At 44.6% G+C, this 20,534-nt stretch overlaps 1 protein-coding gene across 1 annotated transcript; it reads right to left on the reverse strand.

The window, feature by feature from the left end:
* Positions 1-10,266: 10,266 nt before the first annotated feature.
* Positions 10,267-13,060, reverse strand: LOC126336144 (MAGE-like protein 2). The gene is made up of 2 exons (XM_049999637.1): positions 12,955-13,060; positions 10,267-10,860 (listed from the first exon to the last, which is right to left on the reverse strand). Exons 1-2 carry the CDS (start codon positions 12,964-12,966, stop codon positions 10,408-10,410), a joined length of 465 nt encoding a protein of 154 aa, XP_049855594.1. The 5' UTR covers positions 12,967-13,060; the 3' UTR covers positions 10,267-10,407.
* Positions 13,061-20,534: the final 7,474 nt, after the last annotated feature.

The following is a 20,534-nucleotide window of genomic DNA, read 5'->3' on the forward strand; positions in this document are numbered from 1 at the left end:
ACCTTCTGTCTACAACCTGTACACGTACGTCCATCACGTACAGGCTATATATTTTACTTGAAAGTCACTTGCCCGGTGTTGGCGGATGAATACGGTATTACAGTGCCTGCGTTATTTAGAATTACGATGCATTGTTCCTTTGGACATGTCTGTATGGCCTCTGTATGGTAATTCGCAATAACACAGGGGCTGCAATATCGCGTTTATCCGCCAACACCGGGCAAGTGACTTCCAAGTAAAAGTCTTGCTTGTAAGAGAATATACATAATGAATGTATGTGTAAAGGCTGCAGACAGATGGTTGACGACATATGAAAGTTTGGATCTGGGTGATAGTCGTTCACGGATCTAATCTTAAGGTGACCGCTCGTGATAAGCGGGAAAACTGGGTTCTAATCAAGGTCCGTCATTAGTTTTCATTGTCGTCGTTCCATTACACAGCGGATCCATATTCGCAATTGTGAATACATTTGATACTGTCATCTTTTTTCGGAAAACCAGAACACCGCAGATATTTATAGGTGCTAGCAGAACGTCTACTGACACTTAGCAGTGAACAAATGCATTGTGAGCCACTGGGCGAGGCTTCCAGATCATCGCAGTAAGGTCGTGCAGACCGGTTTGATCTCCTTCATGTGGCCACACGAACACAGCTGGGATTGCAACAATGCTAAAACGTGTGGACACTCTCATTCGAGGCGATCGACTTCTGCTTCTTAATGACAATACTAGGCATCACCCATCTATGCACACGGGAGAACCTCACAAAACCTCACTGGGCTGTTCCTCTTGGTCCTGCCTACATTCTGGATGTCATACCTTCCGGTTGCCACCTGTTTGACCGAATGAAGGATGCGCTTCGCGAGATGCAGGTAAGAGGATGATGGGGAAGTTATTGGTGCAGCAAGACTTTGTCTCTAACACCGACCAGTATAGTAGTATCATACAGACTTACAGGCCCTCCCATTGTGAGACGTAGGGCCGTCACGGTGATCGGACATTAAGTTGAGATACAGGATTTTCTAGCCAAAAGAGTGGTTAATAATATGATGTAATGGAATCCTGAATGTAGGCAACCTGCTTCGTGAAAAATAAAGTGCTGCATTCGTTATTGAACGCCCCTCTTACAGTTCTAGACCTTTAAATGCAGACAATACAAAATTTTCTCCAAAGTCAGGCAATTATATTTAAGGGATCATGACTTGCACTAGATGACGTATTACTTTCGTGACAGAATAGTGGTACTAATGATGCTTCACGTAATTCGGATCTCGTAAAATGTTACAATTGCACCAAAGGTTATCAGTACAGTAACAAAGAGAAAAGTATGTCCTACTTGATAATATAATGTATTTGTTCTCAAAATTATAGCGTCATGTGAAAGCGCTATATGTAGCAGGCACCATGTATACAGACGATCAGCACTCACTTTCACTGGCCAGGTACTCCCTATTCCAGTTCCGAGTGTTCATCACACGGAGCGCATGTGTGAACGTGGGTCGACGCCTGTACCATCCTGCGTCCTCATTCAGACCCCACCAACAGGATATTTGTATTGGACAAAGCTAAAGGCCGCCACTGCCGGCGCATGCTTCGCCGCTGACAGCGCCTCTGCCGGCGGAAATTGCGCGCGGCCGGAGGCGGTCTGGCCGCTAATCAGGCGGCGGCGGCTTCCGGCGGCACAATTAACATACGCCGCCCCCAGATTAACGCGCCGACGGGCCAGCCAGCACCACACCCACGCGTACGTCTGACGGCACGCCTGCCGCCCCCAACAGAACGCTCCATGCAAAGGGCCTTATTCCAAAACAATGGTGTGAGTTTCGCTACCTCCCCACATCAAAGCAGGTGAGGCAGACGTGTGCCTGTTACTGATTTTAACATCTGATGACGGCAGTATTGAATAGCATATTTCATGACAGGTGGACTGGTCGTCGATGCACCGCACATTCACCGGATCTGACATCCTCGGAATTCTTTCTGCGAGGAAAGTTGAAGGATATTTGCTATCGTGATTCACCGACAACGCCTGAAAACATATGTCAGCGCATTGTCAATGAATGTGGGAACATTACGGAAGGCGAACTATTTGCTGTTGAGAGGAATGTCGTTGCACGTATTGCTAAATGCATTGAGGTAGACGGACATCATTTTGAGCATTTATGACTTTAATGTGGTATTTAACGTAATCAGGCTGTAATAGGATGCGTTCTCAGAAATGATAGGTTCATAAAGGTACATGTATCACTTGGAACTACGGAAATAAAACGTTCAAACGTACCTAAGTTCTGTATTGTAATTTGAAAAACCCACCTGTTACCAGCTGTTCGTCTAAGCCATATGTTGATGACTATTGCAGCGCCATCTATCACAATGCGAAGAAAGTGGTGCAACTAAAACATTCATGTTTCTTAACGTACTTCACGAATATGTAATAAAAATTGGGGTTCCTATTTTAAAAAAAACGCAGTTGATATCCGTTTGGCCTATGGCAGCGCCATCTAGCGGGCAAACCATAGCGCCATCTGGTTTCCCCCTTCAAGCCAGACAAGTTTCGTTCTTTGTAATTTTTCATTTGACGCTTATTTCGTGAGATATTTGGCCCGGTCACGAACAATGGACCACCCTGTATAAAAACTGTACTAAAAATAATTATCCGATTTGTCACGTCTATATTTCTGAATTTAATGAACTTATACAATGAATTTTATCAATTGAAGACATGAAGTCTGTAAATGTGTCCGTGATCATATTTCTGGCGGTTTATTTTACAGATCCGTCTTGATAACACAAACTTTTACGCTTCACTATTACCGGTTTCGGCTACTTCCATCTTCAGATCTGTTACAAACAAAAACAGAGTGTAACCAACTACGTTTAGTTTCCTAATGCTAAGTGAATAAAAGGATAAAAAGTGTTAACATGATTAACAGCCATGTGTACCAGACACACATACCATAAAATATTCTGATATAATATCAACGTCAAACTTAACATGTAGAAACATAGTAAGTGCTGGTGATGATCAGAATGCGTCTGGTATATATACAAAGAAACTAAGGCCGGCAGAGGACACTATAGCTACAGTACATGATTAACCAGTACTGAAAATATAATGGTTAAAATGCGGTATGCGTAGTCAATTAAAATTACTTCACGTGACAAAACGAGCGTCTGACAATGAAACATGAACTGACATTAGAAATGATCTCAGATCCACAGTTAAAATCCATATAGAAAGTTCAAATGCTAATAATTGTCAACACATTGTCCAGATATCTGCGAATGGACCTTTTCATTTGACTAAACCTTACATACTAAAATTTAAAGCCAAAGATGGTTGCGGATCTCCTGCTAGAATTTTTCTATAAAGTGACAGAAGAAGTCTACTTCAATGAAATTAGGCCTTGAGGATAAATTCCTGAGAACGTACGTGTACCGTTCTCACATGTTTTCTGCCACTGCAAATAGTTCACCTTTACTGTTCACCTGTACTGGGTACACCTAGTTCACCTGTACTGGGACGGAGATGAATGAGCACACTGCACGAGTAGTGAATAAGATCCTTGAGTCTGTGTTTAAGTTTATCTGTAGTTCACTTGGTCGTCAGTATGTTGTGCAGTGCTGGAGTATTTTTATTTGAGACATAGTAACAAGCAGCTGATTTTTCAGAGAAGGAGATTTGATATGTGTGAATGTGAGGGAAATTATTTGGAATATTTTATTATGGAGACAAACACTTGTCTGTAGACATATGTTATCGATTCTTCTGATTGACAAGAATTTTTAATGGAATTTTTCAAGGTAACCAATGCGTGCGCAAGAATGAAATGTTTGTCAGAACTATCAACTGAAGGCGGCCTTTATCTTTGTCCTTCAGATAACTAATATCATTCATGACCAGTATTAACTGGATCTCTTTGTTTTCAGTATGTCACAACTAAGGCAATTGTTTGATATGTCAGTAATTTTTGTATTGAGAGAAATTCGCCTTTGTTAAGGTCTTCATACGTTGTCCATTCTTTATTGTCAATGTTCAAGAACAACTTTCTTCGAAGTAAAACCCTCTTCCACCATTCTCAGTAAAGTTTCGATTATTTTTTCTTGTGCGCATTGCACCTCATGCCACACGAAGCCGCAGACTGTTTCTCACAAAAAAAAAAAAAACAAAAAAACAATTGTTTTGAGTAGTTTACTTTTTCTTTAGCTGCTGCGTCTTCTGACTTCTATTTGCTTTCGAGAACATCAGAAAACCAGACACAAACTAGCATGCTGAGCATGAGGTAAGTTGCTTTTATTTCAGGGCAGATCCTGCTTTGCATTCTTATGGGGAAGCAGTACGTAGCCACAATTTTCAGGTGTTGTGATGAATAAGCAGATTAATTTACTGTGAACTGTGTAGGCAGTCTCAAACACTTATTTTATTCTGAGTAAAGTAGTATTTTATTTTCGTAGCTATCCTAGATCGGGCACTACACTTTATATTACGCAACTTTCGTAATGTACTTCAGTAATGAGTGTTAGTTAAATAGTTTTCACTGAGTACACAATTAGTTTGTTATGGCATTCAGTTAGTTTCATTTTCATTATTTCAAATTCAGTTCTCATTTAAGTTTTGTTTCACGACACTTTTCACATGAACACACAGGGCAAGTCAACAGTCAGTATCGTTCAGTACTTCAATACGACATCTAAACTGCTCGTTAAAGGAAGAGAAATTTTTTGAAAAATGGATATTCAGTATTTTCATTTATAGATACCTTTTTACAGGAAGCTTACAACGTTTCTTGCATAGCGTTGCGTGGATTGAAATAAGGAAACTAGGATTACCAAATAAGGCTTCAATCAAAGCTTGTGGTTCTATGGAAAACGAAGTGGAGTGGAAGGAGGACGTTTTCTGCAGGAACAGCGATGAAAGTATTGTGTGGAAGGCGCTGTCGTGTGACAGGACATGTGCTAAGATGTTTGAATATGGTGCTAGTGAAACTGTGGCAGGTAAAATGCCAGAGATGGGAAAAACATTTGTTAAATGTTCGCTTCGAGGACGCAGGGTAGAAGTGCTACTGTGGTATGATGAATTATTAGAATGCAGGAATTCAGGGCAGGAATCATCGCACCAGTCGAGAACTGAAGATAGAAAATTTAAAGTAAAAAATAAAAAAAACTCTTGATTTTAGTTAGCTTATTAGCAGTTTACCCAGATAAAATCATACTTTCTCTCATAAGATTTCTGGAATATAATGCAGGGTGACGATTCAATGAAGTAAATAGTAGTACGTTCATTTCTACTTTGCTTCACCCACTGTAAGTCCATGCGACGTCGCTTACGTTTTCTAAAACTGCAGTTTATGCTCTCTGCACATGCACATGCGTACGGAAATATTACAGTTGTGCGGTACCAGTTGCTGTTGCACAGTACTGCATGGTAGTGAAATAAGGACTGTGGGAGCGAGAATAGCTGTCTCCAAATTTTAGATACATCTGTTACATTGAACTATATTTCGCTGATTAGGTAGAAGAATGCATGTTTCCACTTTTGCATGACGTGGCTTTCCTACATCCTCATTGCTTTCTTTTACTGTAATTTCGATATAAATTACTGAACAGGACTATACTTGAATGCTTTGCTTATTAACTAAGTGCGAGAAAACAGGATTCGAAAAACAGGTTCCTGTCTTTCGCGGCCTCTACACTACCAATTAAGGTATCCGAGAAAGTCCGACGGCATTATTCAATGTTTGTACTCTCATTTCCTTCTAATTTCTGTACAGTGTTAAAGATTCCTCCTTTCCCGTTCGCACAGGGAACTGATGAATGTCTGCAGTCGATATGAGTTAATAGGGTTACCAATTCGCATTTACTTTAAGATGGTATTGACTGACTTAATCAACAACCAAATAAATGGAAAACGTTTATAGCATTCACAAGTACACGACGATTAATAAACTGTCACGATTCACTGTGCAGTCTATATAGTACCTTCGCAAGAAGAGAATTGTAGGGATTTAGACGTGCAGCGAGTTAAATAGGTCGCACCCGGTGAGTTGAACACCGTCTTTGCTGGTTAAAGGGTCTTTGGTTCTGTCTATCTGGTGGAAGAGAAGAAGTAGGTTGAGCGTTAGGGTCTAAACATTCATGGTGGTGTCTGTTTGTTCTATATCGTGTATGCCTACCACTTTCGCGCAACGACGCTCTGAGAGTGTTTTTTAGGGAATTAATTAGTTTGAACCTAGGACCTGTTGCTGGTAAGGAGACGACAGACCACACATGACATGTAGAATTCAGAAGAGTTCAGTGAGACTAGCGATGATATAAATAAATACTTAATGATCTCAGCGTCAGCTCCACTGCACTCCCTGTAAAAGAATCTTAATACAAACTAAATTTAGTGGAAAGGGTTCAAGGCTTTCCTATTTTTAGTTAGCTGGCAAAATAACATCGAAAAATCTGTTAAGTTTACCATTGGAAATTTTATTCTACACACAAAACATCGTTTATAAATTGCACTATTGATAAAAGGAAATGTTGTAATACAGGATGGTGAAAACCAACTGCGTTCAACAAAAATGTGAAAGAATATTCCCTGAATGGGTTTCCAAGTTCTACAATGGATTGAAGGATGACCTATGCCATATCACATCTATAATCTAGGTTTAAATTAAGTTTCACAAAAGAGAAAACTATCAAAATGGTCTACAGTGACCACCAATAATCTTTAATTACTTATCTAACCTGTCGTAAATTACAGTAGCTGATGTGGCTTCTCAATAACTACACTCCTGGAAATGGAAAAAAGAACACATTGACACCGGTGTGTCAGACCCACCATACTTGCTCCGGACACTGCGAGAGGGCTGTACAAGCAATGATCACACGCACGGCACAGCGGACACATCAGAAACCGCGGTGTTGGCCGTCGAATGGCGCTCGCTGCGCAGCATTTGTGCACCGCCGCCGTCAGTGTCAGCCAGTTTGCCGTGGCATACGGAGCTCCATCGCAGTCTTTAACACTGGTAGCATGCCGCGACAGCGTGGACGTGAACCGTATGTGCAGTTGACGGACTTAGCGAGGGCGCATAGTGGGCATGCGGGAGGCCGGGTGGACGTACCGCCGAATTGCTCAACACGTGGGGCGTGAGGTCTCCACAGTACATCGATGTTGTCGCCGGTGGTCGGCGGAAGGTACACGTGCCCGTCGACCTGGGACCGGACCGCAGCGACGCACAAATGCACGGCAAGACCGTAGGATCCTACACACGGCCGTAGGGGACCGCACCGCCACTTCCCAGCAAATTAGGGACACTGTTGCTCCTGGGGTATCGGCGAGGACCATTCGCAACCGTCTCCATGAAGCTGGGCTACGGTCCCGCACACCATTAGGCCGTCTTCCGCTCACGCCCCAACATCGTGCAGCCCGCCTCCAGTGGTGTCGCGACAGGCGTGAATGGAGGGACGAATGGAGAGGTGTCGTCTTCAGCGATGAGAGTCGCTTCTGCCTTGGTGCCAATGATGGTCGTATGCGTGTTTGGCGCCGTGCAGGTGAGCGCCACAATCAGGACTGCATACGACCGAGGCACACATGGCCAACACCCGGCATCATGGTGTGGGGAACGATCTCCTACACTGGCCGTACACCTCTGGTGATCGTCGAGGGGACACTGAATAGTGCACGGTACATCCAAACCGTCATCGAACCCATCGTTCTACCATTCCTAGACCGGCAAGGGAACTTGCTGTTCCAGCAGGACAATGCACGTCCGCATGTATCCCGTGCCATCCAACGTGCTCTAGAAGGTGTAAGTCAACTACCCTGGCCAGCAAGATCTCCGGATCTGTCACCCATTGAGCATGTTTGTGACTGGATGAAGCGCCGTCTCACGCGGTCTGCACGTCCAGTACGAACGCGGGTCCAACTGAGGCGCCAGGTGGAAATGGCATGGCAAGCCGTTCCACAGGACTACATCCAGCATCTCTACGATCGTCTTAATGGGAGAATAGCAGCCTGCATTGCTGCGAAAGGTGTATATACACTGTACTAGTGCCGACATTGTGCATGCTCTGTTTCCTGTGTCTATGTGCCTGTGGTTCTGTCAGTGTGATCATGTGATGTATCTGACCCCAGGAATGTGTCAATAAAGTTCCCCCTTCCTGGGACAATGAATTCACGGTGTTCTTATTTCAATTTCCAGGAGTGTATAAAATAGAAAAATCATCGCGTTTCAGATCTTTACTTCAAGTGGCAAATGTGAACACCATGAGTTTTAATTAACGATCGACACTAGTATTACGCAAAAAAGGGGTGTAACAGATGAGTCTTCTGCAGTTCTGAGTGAAGCCTTATGCGCTCAAAAATGCGGCATCGCGTGCGTTCATTACCTTGTCGGTGTTTAGGCAGCGTCAGGGCGACAGCGGCCGGCGCAGCAGCCATCCAGCTCGCCGTCTCGGAACCAACTCTCTTAACTTCTCCTTACTGCAATTTACCGAAGTTAGTTTAAAAAAACTTTCTGGCTTTGTTTTCATCAGACCAATCAGGGTCTCAATGTTAACCTTAAGCTCCGCCTACAAAAATTCTGTCTATCCAGTGAGAAACGTTACACTTTTCGTGGTGGGGCAATGGTTTTAAAGTTTGAAACGTAAGTGAGACGCTAAAAAGTCTCACGCTAAAACGTGCGGGTGGTGTGGTCCTTTTAGCGTTATCGTAAGATCTATACTGTTCTTCTGGCGGGCTCTATCTTTTAACATGGGACCTGAGACACGAAAAAGTCTCACACTAAAACTTGCGGGTGGTAGTGGCCCTTTTTGTGTTATCGTAAGATCTATACTGTTTTTCTGGAGGGCTCTAGCTTTTAGGCTTTTAATATGGGCTAGGGGGTGGTCCTTTACGTAACAGAGACGCGAAAAATCCTCACGCTAAAACTAGCGGGTTGTGTAGTCGTACAGGTAGGCTGGCGGCGTGGGTGTCAAGCCCCTGCCTTATCGTAGGGCCTTCTAGCTTAACACGGTTCTGCTCTCGGCTTCTGTTCTCGTTTCTCCCCTCGGAACTGCGTCTGCCTCACGGTGGGAAGGTACGACATGCATTTAGGCATTCTTGTGTTAGTCTGTGGCATTCCATTTGCTCACTCGTTACTTGTATTACTTTGGATAATTTAATGTCACGATTTATTCGGAGCTATGCAACATACTATTAGATTTGCTTATTATGTCAGGGTTTTCATGGAAGGTGTTGGATTTGCCTGACAACTTACAAGGGGAATGGACGTTCGGAACCGGGCGGTTATTGTGGATGGTGTGTCCGGTGGAGTGTAGGGGCTTGCTGGAGAGCAATTGGTCAGCATCACCAGCGTACCAATGTTATGGTGTGAGGGTTGACGGTCGGTAGGCTGGCTACAGGGCGGTGCGACTGTTGAAGTGCCGAGCTGGGTCACCCTAGTCCTGCCCTGTCTGTACTGTCCGCACGGTACCTAGGTTTCTGCCGCATTATCTCTGTCGATTCGGAAATCCCCACCACCCGTGTCTCCTTCTGCACCGGGTGACAGGAACGACTTCACCACAGGACTTAATTGGGGACCGATTCAACTCCTCCTTTGGTTTCCCAGGTCGAGGAAAGAGACTGTGTACGATGAGGATCATTTTGTATGTTCTCCAGAGACTTGTCTCCATTTGACGCTATTGGTTGTGTTTAAATGAGCTTGGCGCTGGCCATCCGCATTGTTCATTAATTGTTGTCGGGCTGCGCTCCCCGATTTTCTCATAACGTGAGTTTGAAAGGGTTTGCTGCACATGCTCAGCTCTCTCCCGCGAGAAAATTGACTTAAGATTGTTCAAAAACTTTTTGAGCTCAATTTCAAATAAAGTGCTGGCTGTTTTTTTTTTTGTGATCCGGGGTGGCCAGCGGTTCTAGGCACTACAGTCTGGAACCGCACGACCACTATCGTCGCCGGATCGATTCCTGCCTCGGGCATGGTTGTGTTTGATGTCCTTAGGTCAGTTAGGTTCAAGTAGTTCTAAGTTCTATGGGACTGCTGACGTCAGACGTTAACTCCAATAGTGGTCAGAGCCATCGTTTGAACCATTTTTTAAAATCAGTATTAAGGGTTAGTGGAGCCACCTGTTCCACCTGAGTGAGTTAGCCTTATTCATACCATCTCTTGATCCTTCTAAGGCGTATCTTTTCGTGTTGTATATGTTTAATGGTTTGTTGTTGTAATTACCAGTCTGGAATTATTTCTACATACTCATATGGTATAATGTAAATGATCAACACAGGTTTCTATGAAAATCATTTTATTACAAAATTGTGGTGATGCAGTATAAAAAAACTAGAACTAGTTAACAAAGATGAGAGAAAACAATGAGGAACTGGTCAAAGCAGGATGATGAGTGCAGGGAGGGGGGGGGGGGCTGGGGCCTACCACTTGTGCTTGACGTAGTGGTGTATGGTCTTGACGATGGGCACCTTGACGGGGTAGGGCTTGGGCACGGGCACGGGCACCTGCTTCTCGATGTGCACGGGCACCGGCCGCTCCACGGGGAACGGCACGATCTTCTCGACCGGCACCGGCACCGGCTTCTCCACCGTCACCTGCTCGTTGTGCACGTCGGGCACCTCGATGAACTGTGGCACCTTGATGTGCAGCGGGTACGACTGCGGCACCGCCACGGGCACCGGGTGCGGCACCTCGACCGGCACCGGGTGCGGCACCGTCACCTTCACTATCTTGACGTGGCCGCCGCCGTGGTCGTAGCCGCCGTGGTCGTAGCCGCCGTAGCCGCCGCCGTCGTCGTGCTCTTCTTCGATGCCGGGCGCCGCGACGCACGCCGCCACCGCCACCCAGGCCAGCACTGCTGCTCTAGACCACGCCTGCAACACGAGTCACCCTGTCACTACCACAGTTCGGGAACAACGCCGCCGCAGTCTACATACAAGGAACAACTGGAAGAACTTTGGGGGAGGAAAACAATCACTAACGAAATTGTATAACACTATGGCAGTATCTTCTCTTGTAGCGGGTGGCTATAATTAAACTTTCCATGTTTAACACGTTCCAACACGGGAAGTAATTACCGCACGGGTACCAAACTTGGTAGCATGAATGCCCTGACCGTGGAATGCATAATTTTCACGCAACACCGTCCACCGTCCAGTTACAACTATGGCTATCTGATGCCATGATCAGTCATCGTGAGTCAAATTCTCACACACCTGAGCAGTCGCAGAGCACTTGTTGACGTGTGTCAGCATTAGCTTCGATCAAAGGAGCCGGGCATCATTCGTGAAGCTCTGTTATGAAAACAAGAGTAATGCGGCAGCCGCACTTCGAGGATATCACCGGCTGTAAGGAGTACGGAACGGTCCTCCTTCTCCATTCTGCGAAGCATGACAAACAAGTTCGAATCAACTGCATAACTGGGTGTCACTCCAGGAAGAGGCTGACGACAGGTTGCAACTATATGTGGTTGATGAAATCGTTGTGGCAGAAAATGCTGCGCGCAATTCCCGATCGTCAGAAAGTGCGAATGCTGTGTCACGAAAGGTGAACGTCCAGTGGGCTACTGTACGGAAGGTGCTTCGAACCATTCTTAAATGATATGCGTACAAAATGGATATTGTACAGTAGCTTACACCACAGGACGTACAACGAAGTGTTGACTTCGATCTTCACTTTCTCGCAAGGATTGAAGTTGACGAGGGGTGGGCCTGGACCACCTTATGGGCAGACGAAGCTCATTTTTCTCTGACGGGAGAGGTGAACACATATAATTTACGACTGTGTGGATCTACATCTCGAGTCACTGTGCTTGCATGTTCTCTATATGGTGAAGGTGTCACCATATGGTGTGGCTTCACAGCTACTTTCATGATCGGCCCATTCTATTTTCAACACGTTGGCGTTCAAGGATCAGTGTAACTGTCCAGCGTCATCATGTTATACCCTTTCTACAGCAGAGAGGTGCATTTAACTCAGTTTTCAAGTGAGATGAGGTCCCCTCACACATCACTCGTAAAGTTCACGTGCTTCTCTGAAACACATTCCGAAACGATCGAATTATCAGCCTATCGTTTCTGAATGCTTGGCCTGCACGCTCACCCGATCTCACTCTCTGTGATTTCCGGTCACGGGGCTAGCTGAAGGAGAGAGTTTACCAGGGCACCATTCACCCACGTGGTGAGCTGAAGCGCATCGTGTCAAGAGTGGAAGCCAGCAAACCTACAGACATGCTTTGTTCTGCTGTGCAGAATGCAATCCTGTACTTTGAGGCTCTTCTGGACACTGGTGCGAGCCCTATAGAGCCCCTTTTGCAACAGTAATGGTACGGGCATGCAATGGAATGACGTACCGTAACATCACATTAAAAATGTTTCAATCTAACTGAATCTGCATTATTTCTCTTCCACATGTTCTTTACATTAGTTCTACCAAAATTGGTACTCGTACGGTAATTAGTTTCCATGTTATAACATGTTGAATAGGGAAAGTTTAATTATAACCTCCCGGTTTATTGTTCTGACTCATGGAGAATAACAATAAAAAGGAAAATCTTGCAAACAGGCAACAGAGATGAAGTTCATGAGATAAGTTAGCGGCGGTAATAAGATAAGAAATGAAACAATAAGACCAGATTTGTAAAACTTTTCGGTGATTAACACGAAACAAGAGAACAGAACGGAAGGAAATGATCAAGTTCATAGAATGATAGAAAGTAGTTTGCCAAAAAATGGAAAGGTTTATCATCCAAAGATCAGATTTACTTTCCGAGAAAGGCTACAGTCGTAATATCTTTCATATTAGAACTTGGTAGAAAAAAGATAGTGACATGTGTTGCATATTTAAATATGTAGTGAGTAAAAAACTTATCAGGTAATTGAGATCCTCTCAAATGAAGTTGGCTGGCTTCCCATCTGTGATAACTGACGTAGTGTGAAGCTGAGAATGCATCGTGTTGCGGGACTGACCTTCTGGTGCATGCTGCTGGTGTTGGAACTGCTGTTGCTGTTGCTGCGGATGGAGCTGGTGCACCTCTGGATGCCTCTGCTCGGCGGCGCCGGCTCTTATAGCCAGCCACGGAGCGGCGGGCGGCGCGACTTTCACCGCTCCTCGGCAGTTCGCCCCACCTTCACTCGGTCGGCGCTCCGTCATTGTTGCGGCGGGGGAGGTGGGCTCGCTCTCCGCGCAGCGCCACTTTCCTCGCGCAGTGCGTCCTGAGACCGGCGCCCGCAAGAAAAGCGACTTCCCGGCTCGGCGCGGTGCGTCGTGGCAGGGCACCCAGGGCCAGAAGGGCCTCTTCACCTGTCTCCCTCTATTATCGACTTCCGGCGGTAATATTGCGCACTGGAGGGCCGTGCGACAGCGGCAGCGGCCGCCGGCGAACGGGAGCGAGCGGTGAAAGGGCGGGAGAAACGCGAAGCACTTCTCTCGATGCTCTCGGGAAAGAACGACGGGCGTCTTTCTCTCCCGCCTTCGCAGCTAATGTCGGCAATTAAATCTCTTTTCCGTCGGGATAAATAAAAATATCTTACTTCAAAATAACTTCGAGTCGTTTAGTTGGCTTCATTCGTCCTGATCTGAAAGGAATTGTCCCATTACGCACGACAAGATCTTAGTCGTTTTCTCGATGGTTGATGAATTTATGTCGCTTCATCTTCGTCTTCTTTTGAGCGGAAAGAAACAGTCTAGGCTGCAACAACAGCAGTATCTTTATTGACGCATTTCGCCTGTTTGAGGCACCTTCAGAATTTCCAGTCAATAAATTTTTTCTGGCTTTATGACCGCATTGAGCATATGTAAAACTACCAACGTTTCGGTTTCACCGAAGGTATACACCAAAAACTGGCTAATTATGACTAATGCGATGCCCGAAGTTATTAAACAAATTCGGAAAATCACTCAAAAAGGCGAAACGCCTCAATACGTTTCTGCTGTCATTGCAACCTAGACTGTTCATCCCGTTGAAAATACACTACTGGCCATTAACATTGCTACACCACGATGATGACGTGCTACAGTCGCGAAATTTAACCGACAAGAAGAAGATGCTGTGGTATGCAGATGATTTGCTTTTCAGAGAATTCACACAAGTTTCGCACTGTGGCGACATCTACAACGTGCTGACATGAGGAAAGTTTACAACCCATTCCTCATACACAAACAGCATATGACCGGAGTTGCCCGGTCAAACGTTCTTCTGATGACTCGTGTAAGGGGGAGAAATGCGTACCATCACGTTTGACTTTCATAAAGATCGGATTGTAGCCTATTGCGATTGCTGTTTATCGTATCGCGACATTGCTGCTCGTATTGGTCGAGATCCAATGACTGTTAGAAGAATATGGAATCGGCGGGTTCAGGAGGGTAATACGGAACGCCGTGCTGGATCCCAACGGCATCGTATCGCTAACAGTCGAGATGACAGGCATCTTATCCGCATGGCTGTAACGGATCGTGCAGCCACGTCTCGATCCCTGAGTCAACAGATGGGGAGATTTTCAAGACAACAACCATCTGAACGAACAGTTCGACGACGTTTGGAGCAGCATGGACTATCAGCTCGGAGACCGTGGCTGCGGTTACACTTGACGCTGCATCACAGACAGGAGCACTTGCGATTGTGTACTCAACGACGAACCTGGGTGCACGAATGGCAAAAGGGAATTTTTTGGGTGAATCAAGGTTCTGTTTACAGCATCATGATGGTGTTTTGCGACATCGCGGTGAACGCACATTGGCAGCGTGTATTCTTCATCGCCATACTTGCGTATCATCCGGTGTGATGGTATGGGGTGCCAATGATTACACCTCTCGGTCACCTCTTGTTCGCATTGACGGGACTTTGAACAGTGGACATTACATTTCAGATGTGTTACGACCCGTGGCTCTACCCTTCGTCCGATCCCTGCAAAACCCTACATTTCAGCAGGATAACGCACGACCACGTGTTGCAAGTCCTGTATGGGCCTTTCTGGAGACAGAAAATGTTCGACTGCTGCCCTGACGAACACGTTCTCCAGATCTCTGACCAATTGAAAAAGTCTAGTCAATGGTGGCCGAGCAAGTGGCTCGTCATTATAAGCCAGTCACTACTCTTGATGAACTGTGGTATGGTGTTGAAGCTGAATGGGCAGCTGTACCTGTACACGCCATCCAAGCTCTGTTTGACTCAATACTCTGGCGTATCAAGGCCATAATTACGACCAGAGGTGGTGGTTCTGGGTACTGATTTATCAGGATCTATGCAGCCAAATTGCGTGAAAATGTAATCATATGTCAGTTCTAGTATAATATATTTGTCCAATGAATACCAGTTTATCATCTGCATTTCTTCTTATTTTAGCAATTTTAATGGCCAGTAGTGCATATCACCGATCCTGCACTGTGGCCATAGAGTGGGAGGATTTATTTCTAAATGACAAAGCTTCGACTATTTTACCTATGTTTTATTTCCTTGCGGAAAAACTGTGCACTTTCGTCATTGGAGCCATTTTCAGGTTATTCCGTACTGTAGTTTTGATCCTTTCCTCGCAGAATCTTAGTTTCAGTTGCGGTGTACACGGTGTGAACAAAAATATTAACCAAACGAAAACTAAATAAACTCTGATCGAACAAGTGTCTGAAGACCCTAAGGTTAATGACCGACCGCCGTGTCATCCTCTCGGCCTACAGTTGTCACTGGATGTGGATTGGAAGGGTGAGTGATCTGCACATCGCTCTCCCGATCGTTGCCAGTTTTCGTGACTAGCAACAAGAATATTAAAACGCCAAAAATACAAGACCTGAGCCTACTATGGATTAGGAAACACGTTAGCATTCAAAATTGCTTCTAGCTATCTCGTAATGGATAAATGAAGGTTCTGTCTTGTTTTCACGGGATTCGTAAAACATTGTTCCAGTAAAATAGTGGCACGTTCAGGTAACGATGATGGAGTTGGACAGGGATCACGCACACTTCTCTCCACAGCAACCACGAAGTCTCGTTAATACTGAGACATGTAAACTGTGCCCAGGGGAGATGCGGTTTTTCATCCTCGTTCTCAGGGAACTAGTCCTAGACGATGCAAGCCTTGCGAACAGGGATACTTTCGTGCTGGAATACAGTGTTTCCACTGGGGAATAAATTTGATACCAAACATTTATTTCCAACCGGTTGGCTGTATAACTGCTAAGTTTGAACAAATTTTGTACAATGAGATGGATCTGATCATTCAAAATATTCACGTAATTCTCGGCAGTAACGCCAACTTGCAGAATAACGATGAGGCTCATGGTATACCATAATATGGATGTCCAAATCATCACAGAACCTTCTCAATGTTTCGATGTTGAGACGTAAATTCTGCCAAAGGTTGGAAGCAGTGTAGAACAAGACCCATGCTACCAAATGCCTTTTTACCTTTGTCCGTAATCTAGGTTTTATGGCTTCGGTGCCACGTTTTAGCGTTTCAGGCATTTGCATCACTGTGTTTGAGCTCCAGTTCGCTTTGCAAATCCTTTATAAAACTCCGTTAGTTTCTCGAGTGCGACATTCACTTGTGCAGCAATCTTTCCAATCTCCATCCTGTTATTTTTGTCACATTCATCAGTAACCGCCTATCACAATCGCAACACACTTAAGTCCGCGTTGTCACTTAGCAGATGATGCGGTGTATATCTTCGATAAGATGCCGCTTGAAACACCAAACACCGGCTACCTTGGTCAGGGAATTACCCACCGTACGAGCACATAGCTCCGAAATACAGCACTCCAACTACACAGAAAGCTGTTCTCACCAGGGCTAACACTTTCAGCGTACTGAGGATATTGCACTCGTGCCGTTCCTGAAGAAATACAACAACGCAACCTGCAAGTTTGGCTGGAATGCGTATTTTTGTTGAATCATGCATCATGTGTTTCTGACACTCACTTACTCTCATACCTGTGTATATATACATATAGCAATTTTTTGTCTAGAAAGGGTCAACCCTGTACTATAAATAAATGATAATAGTGCGATTCCCCAGTACCAAGCAGGTTTTTCGAGAGATCTTCTTTATTTACCAGGCAGTATTGACGTTCCGTCGCCTGCTGTGATATTTGCTTGGAAAGAACAAATTTCTACAACAGGCCTTCGTGGTTGGCGAGTTGGGAATGAAAGATTTAAATACAGCAGCAGTTTTCTTTGCGTGGTCCTGAAAGAAACTATAACGTTACTTACGTATGTCACTCATACTATGCACGATTAAAAGAAGCTCCTTAACAAGAAATATTGAATGTATTTTATAGTAATATGTGCATTTACTGCTCTTTTTGTCATTCGTATGGGACCAAACAATAACAGAAAACTGAAGCGGCGGAAATGAGACTCCTAAGGCCTTTAACTGGATACGAATTCGATCGTAGGAGAAACAAGGAGATACGAGAGCATTTCCATGATGTAGGACTAGTAGAAAATGACCAACAGTATAGAAAGGAATAACATGATCATTTGCTACTGTGACGGGTTGTCTAGAACGACTGTCATTGCTTCACTTGATCCTGAAGTGAATCCTAAGCATAGATTCTGTCAGTCTTTACCACTGAGCGACCAGACGAGCTGCAAGGCAGTGGAAAAGTCATGTTTGTGAAAAATGTTGTCTGAGTTATCTATTGTAAAGAGCCAAAGAATGTCCTAGGGGCCTTGGGAAAGACCCACCCGGCACGTAGCTGTGTGGGCTACGACAACAGGGCGATAACACCGACCTTCAAGCGACGTCGGAGCGCCGAGATGGCTGAATGGAAAACCATGAAGAAAACTTCATTAATTCTATTGTGTTCGGTGTAGATGTGTTATTATCTGCTACCTAAAATCAGTCTCTTGTATTTTGTTGAAATTGTTCCTTCCCGTTCCTTTCCTTTCCTTTCTCCACCCTCCACCGTGAGTTTACATAAAATTGAAGACTTAACGTTAGCTAGAGATAATAATGTGCAAGAGTGCAGTATATAGTTGAAATAATACATCTAAACTGCAATACAGAAAATATCCTTTGACTTCTGATTTGTAGCTGGTGCTATGTGGAAGCTAAGGTCTTTCAGTATGATTGCTGAAGATAATCTACAGAAAAACTTTTCAATTGAATCCAAAATAATTTCTTTATTTAGGGGTCAACGTTCATTCCTTGGGAATTCTCCGAGAGAACTGAACCGTTTTAAATCGTGCCCTGTGAGCCACGTCAATCAACGATACACAAGTTTTGGTATTAATCAGTTTCTGAACGTAACAGAACAGTCCACTTTTACTGGGAATGTATTTTAGTCTCATTTTCCTGGTGATTGTAGCTGGATCTACATCTACATGTCTACATCTACATCTACATGACTACTCTGCAATTCACATTTAACTGCTTGGCAGAGGGTTCATCGAACCACAATCATACTATCTCTCTACTATTCCACTCCCGAACAGCGAGCGGGAAAAACGAACACATAAACCTTTCTGTTCGAGCTCTGATTTCTCTTATTTTATTTTGATGATCGTTCCTACCTATGTAGGTTGGGCTCAACAAAATATTTTCGCATTCGGAAGAGAAAGTCGGTGACTGAAATTTCGTAAAAAGGTCTCGCCGCGACGAAAAACGTCTATGCTGTAATGACTTCCATCCCAACTCGTGTATCACATCTGCCACACTCTCTCCCCTATAACGTGATAATACAAAAGGAGCTGCCCTTTTTTGCACCCTTTCGATGTCCTCCGTCAATCCCACCTGGTAAGGATCCCACACCGCGCAGCAATATTCTAACAGAGGACGAACGAGTGTAGTGTAAACTGTCTCTTTAGTGGACCTGTTGCATCTTCTAAGTGTCCTGCCAATGAAACGCAACCTTTGGCTCGCCTTACCGACAGTATTATCTATGTGGTCCTTCCAACTGAAGTTGTTCGTAATTTTAACACCCAGGTACTTAGTTGAATTGACAGCCTTGAGAATTATACTATTTATCGAGTAATCGAATTCCAACGGATTTCTTTTGGAACTCATGTGGATCATCTCACACTTTTCGTTATTTAGCGTCAACTGCCACCTGACACACCATACAGCAATCTTTTCTAAATCGCTTTGCAACTGATACTGGTCTTCAGATGACCTTACTAGACGGTAAAATACAGCATCATCTGCGAACAATCTAAGAGAACTGCTCAGATTGTCACCCAGGTCATTTATATAGATCAGGAACAGCAGAGGTCCCAGGACGCTTCCCTGGGGAACACCTGATATCACTTCAGTTTTACTCGATGATTTGCCGTCTATTACTACGAACTGCGACCTTCCTGACAGGAAATCACGAATCCAGTCGCACAACTGAGACGATACCCCATAGCTCCGCAGCTTGATTAGAAGTCGCTTGTGAGAAACCGTGTCAAAAGCTTTCCGGAAATCTAGAAATACGGAATCAACTTGAGATCCCCTGTCGATAGCGGCCATTACTTCGTGCGAATAAAGAGCTAGCTGCGTTGCACAAGAGCGATGTTTTCTGAAGCCATGCTGATTACGTGTGAACAGATCGTTCCCTTCGAGGTGATTCATAATGTTTGAATACAGTATATGCTCCAAAACCCTACTGCAAACCGACGTCAATGATATAGGTCTGTAGTTAAATGGATTACTCCTACTACCCTTCTTGAACACTGGTGCGACCTGCGCAATTTTCCAATCTGTAGGTACAGATCTATCGGTGAGCGAGCTGTTGTATATGAGTGCTAAGTAGGGAGCTATAGTATCAGCGTAATCTGAAAGGAACCTAATCGGTATACAATCTGGACCTGAAGACTTGCCCGTATCAAGCGATTTGAGTTGCTTCGCAACCCCTAAGGTATCTACTTCTAAGAAACTCATGCTAGCAGATGTTCGTGTTTCAAATTCTGGAATATTCCATTCGTCTTCCCTGGTGAAGGAATTTCGGAAAACTGCGTTCAATAACTCCGCTTTAGCGGCACAGTCGTCGATAACAGTACCATCGGCACTGCGCAGCGAAGGTATTGACTGCGTCTTGCCGCTTGTGTACTTTACATACGACCAGAATTTCTTCGGATTTTCTACCAAATTTCGAGACAATGTTTCGTTGTGGAACCTATTAAAGGCATCTCGCATCGAAGTACGTGCCAAATTTTGCGCGTCTGTAAATTTTAGCCCATCTTCGGGATTTCGCGTTTTTCTGAACTTTGCATGCTTTTTCCGTTGCCTCTGCAACAGCGTTCGGACCTTTTTTGTGTACCACCGGGGATCCGTTCCATCTCTTACCAATTTATGAGGTATGAATATCTCAATTGCTGTTGCTACTATATCTTTGAATTTGAGCCACATCTCGTCTACATTCGCATCGTCAGTTCGGAAGGAATGGAAATTGTCTTTTAGGAAGGCTTCTAGTGGCACTTTATCCGCTTTTTTAAATACAATTATTTTGCGTTTGTTTCTGATGGATTTGGAAGAAATGGTATTGAGCCTAGCTACAATTACCTTGTGATCACTAATCCCTGTATCAGTCATGATGCTCTCTATCAGCTCTGGATTGTTTGTGGCTAAGAGGTCA

The sequence above is a fragment of the Schistocerca gregaria genome, chromosome 2, assembly GCF_023897955.1.
Source record: "Schistocerca gregaria isolate iqSchGreg1 chromosome 2, iqSchGreg1.2, whole genome shotgun sequence".
NCBI lineage: Eukaryota > Metazoa > Arthropoda > Insecta > Orthoptera > Acrididae > Schistocerca > Schistocerca gregaria.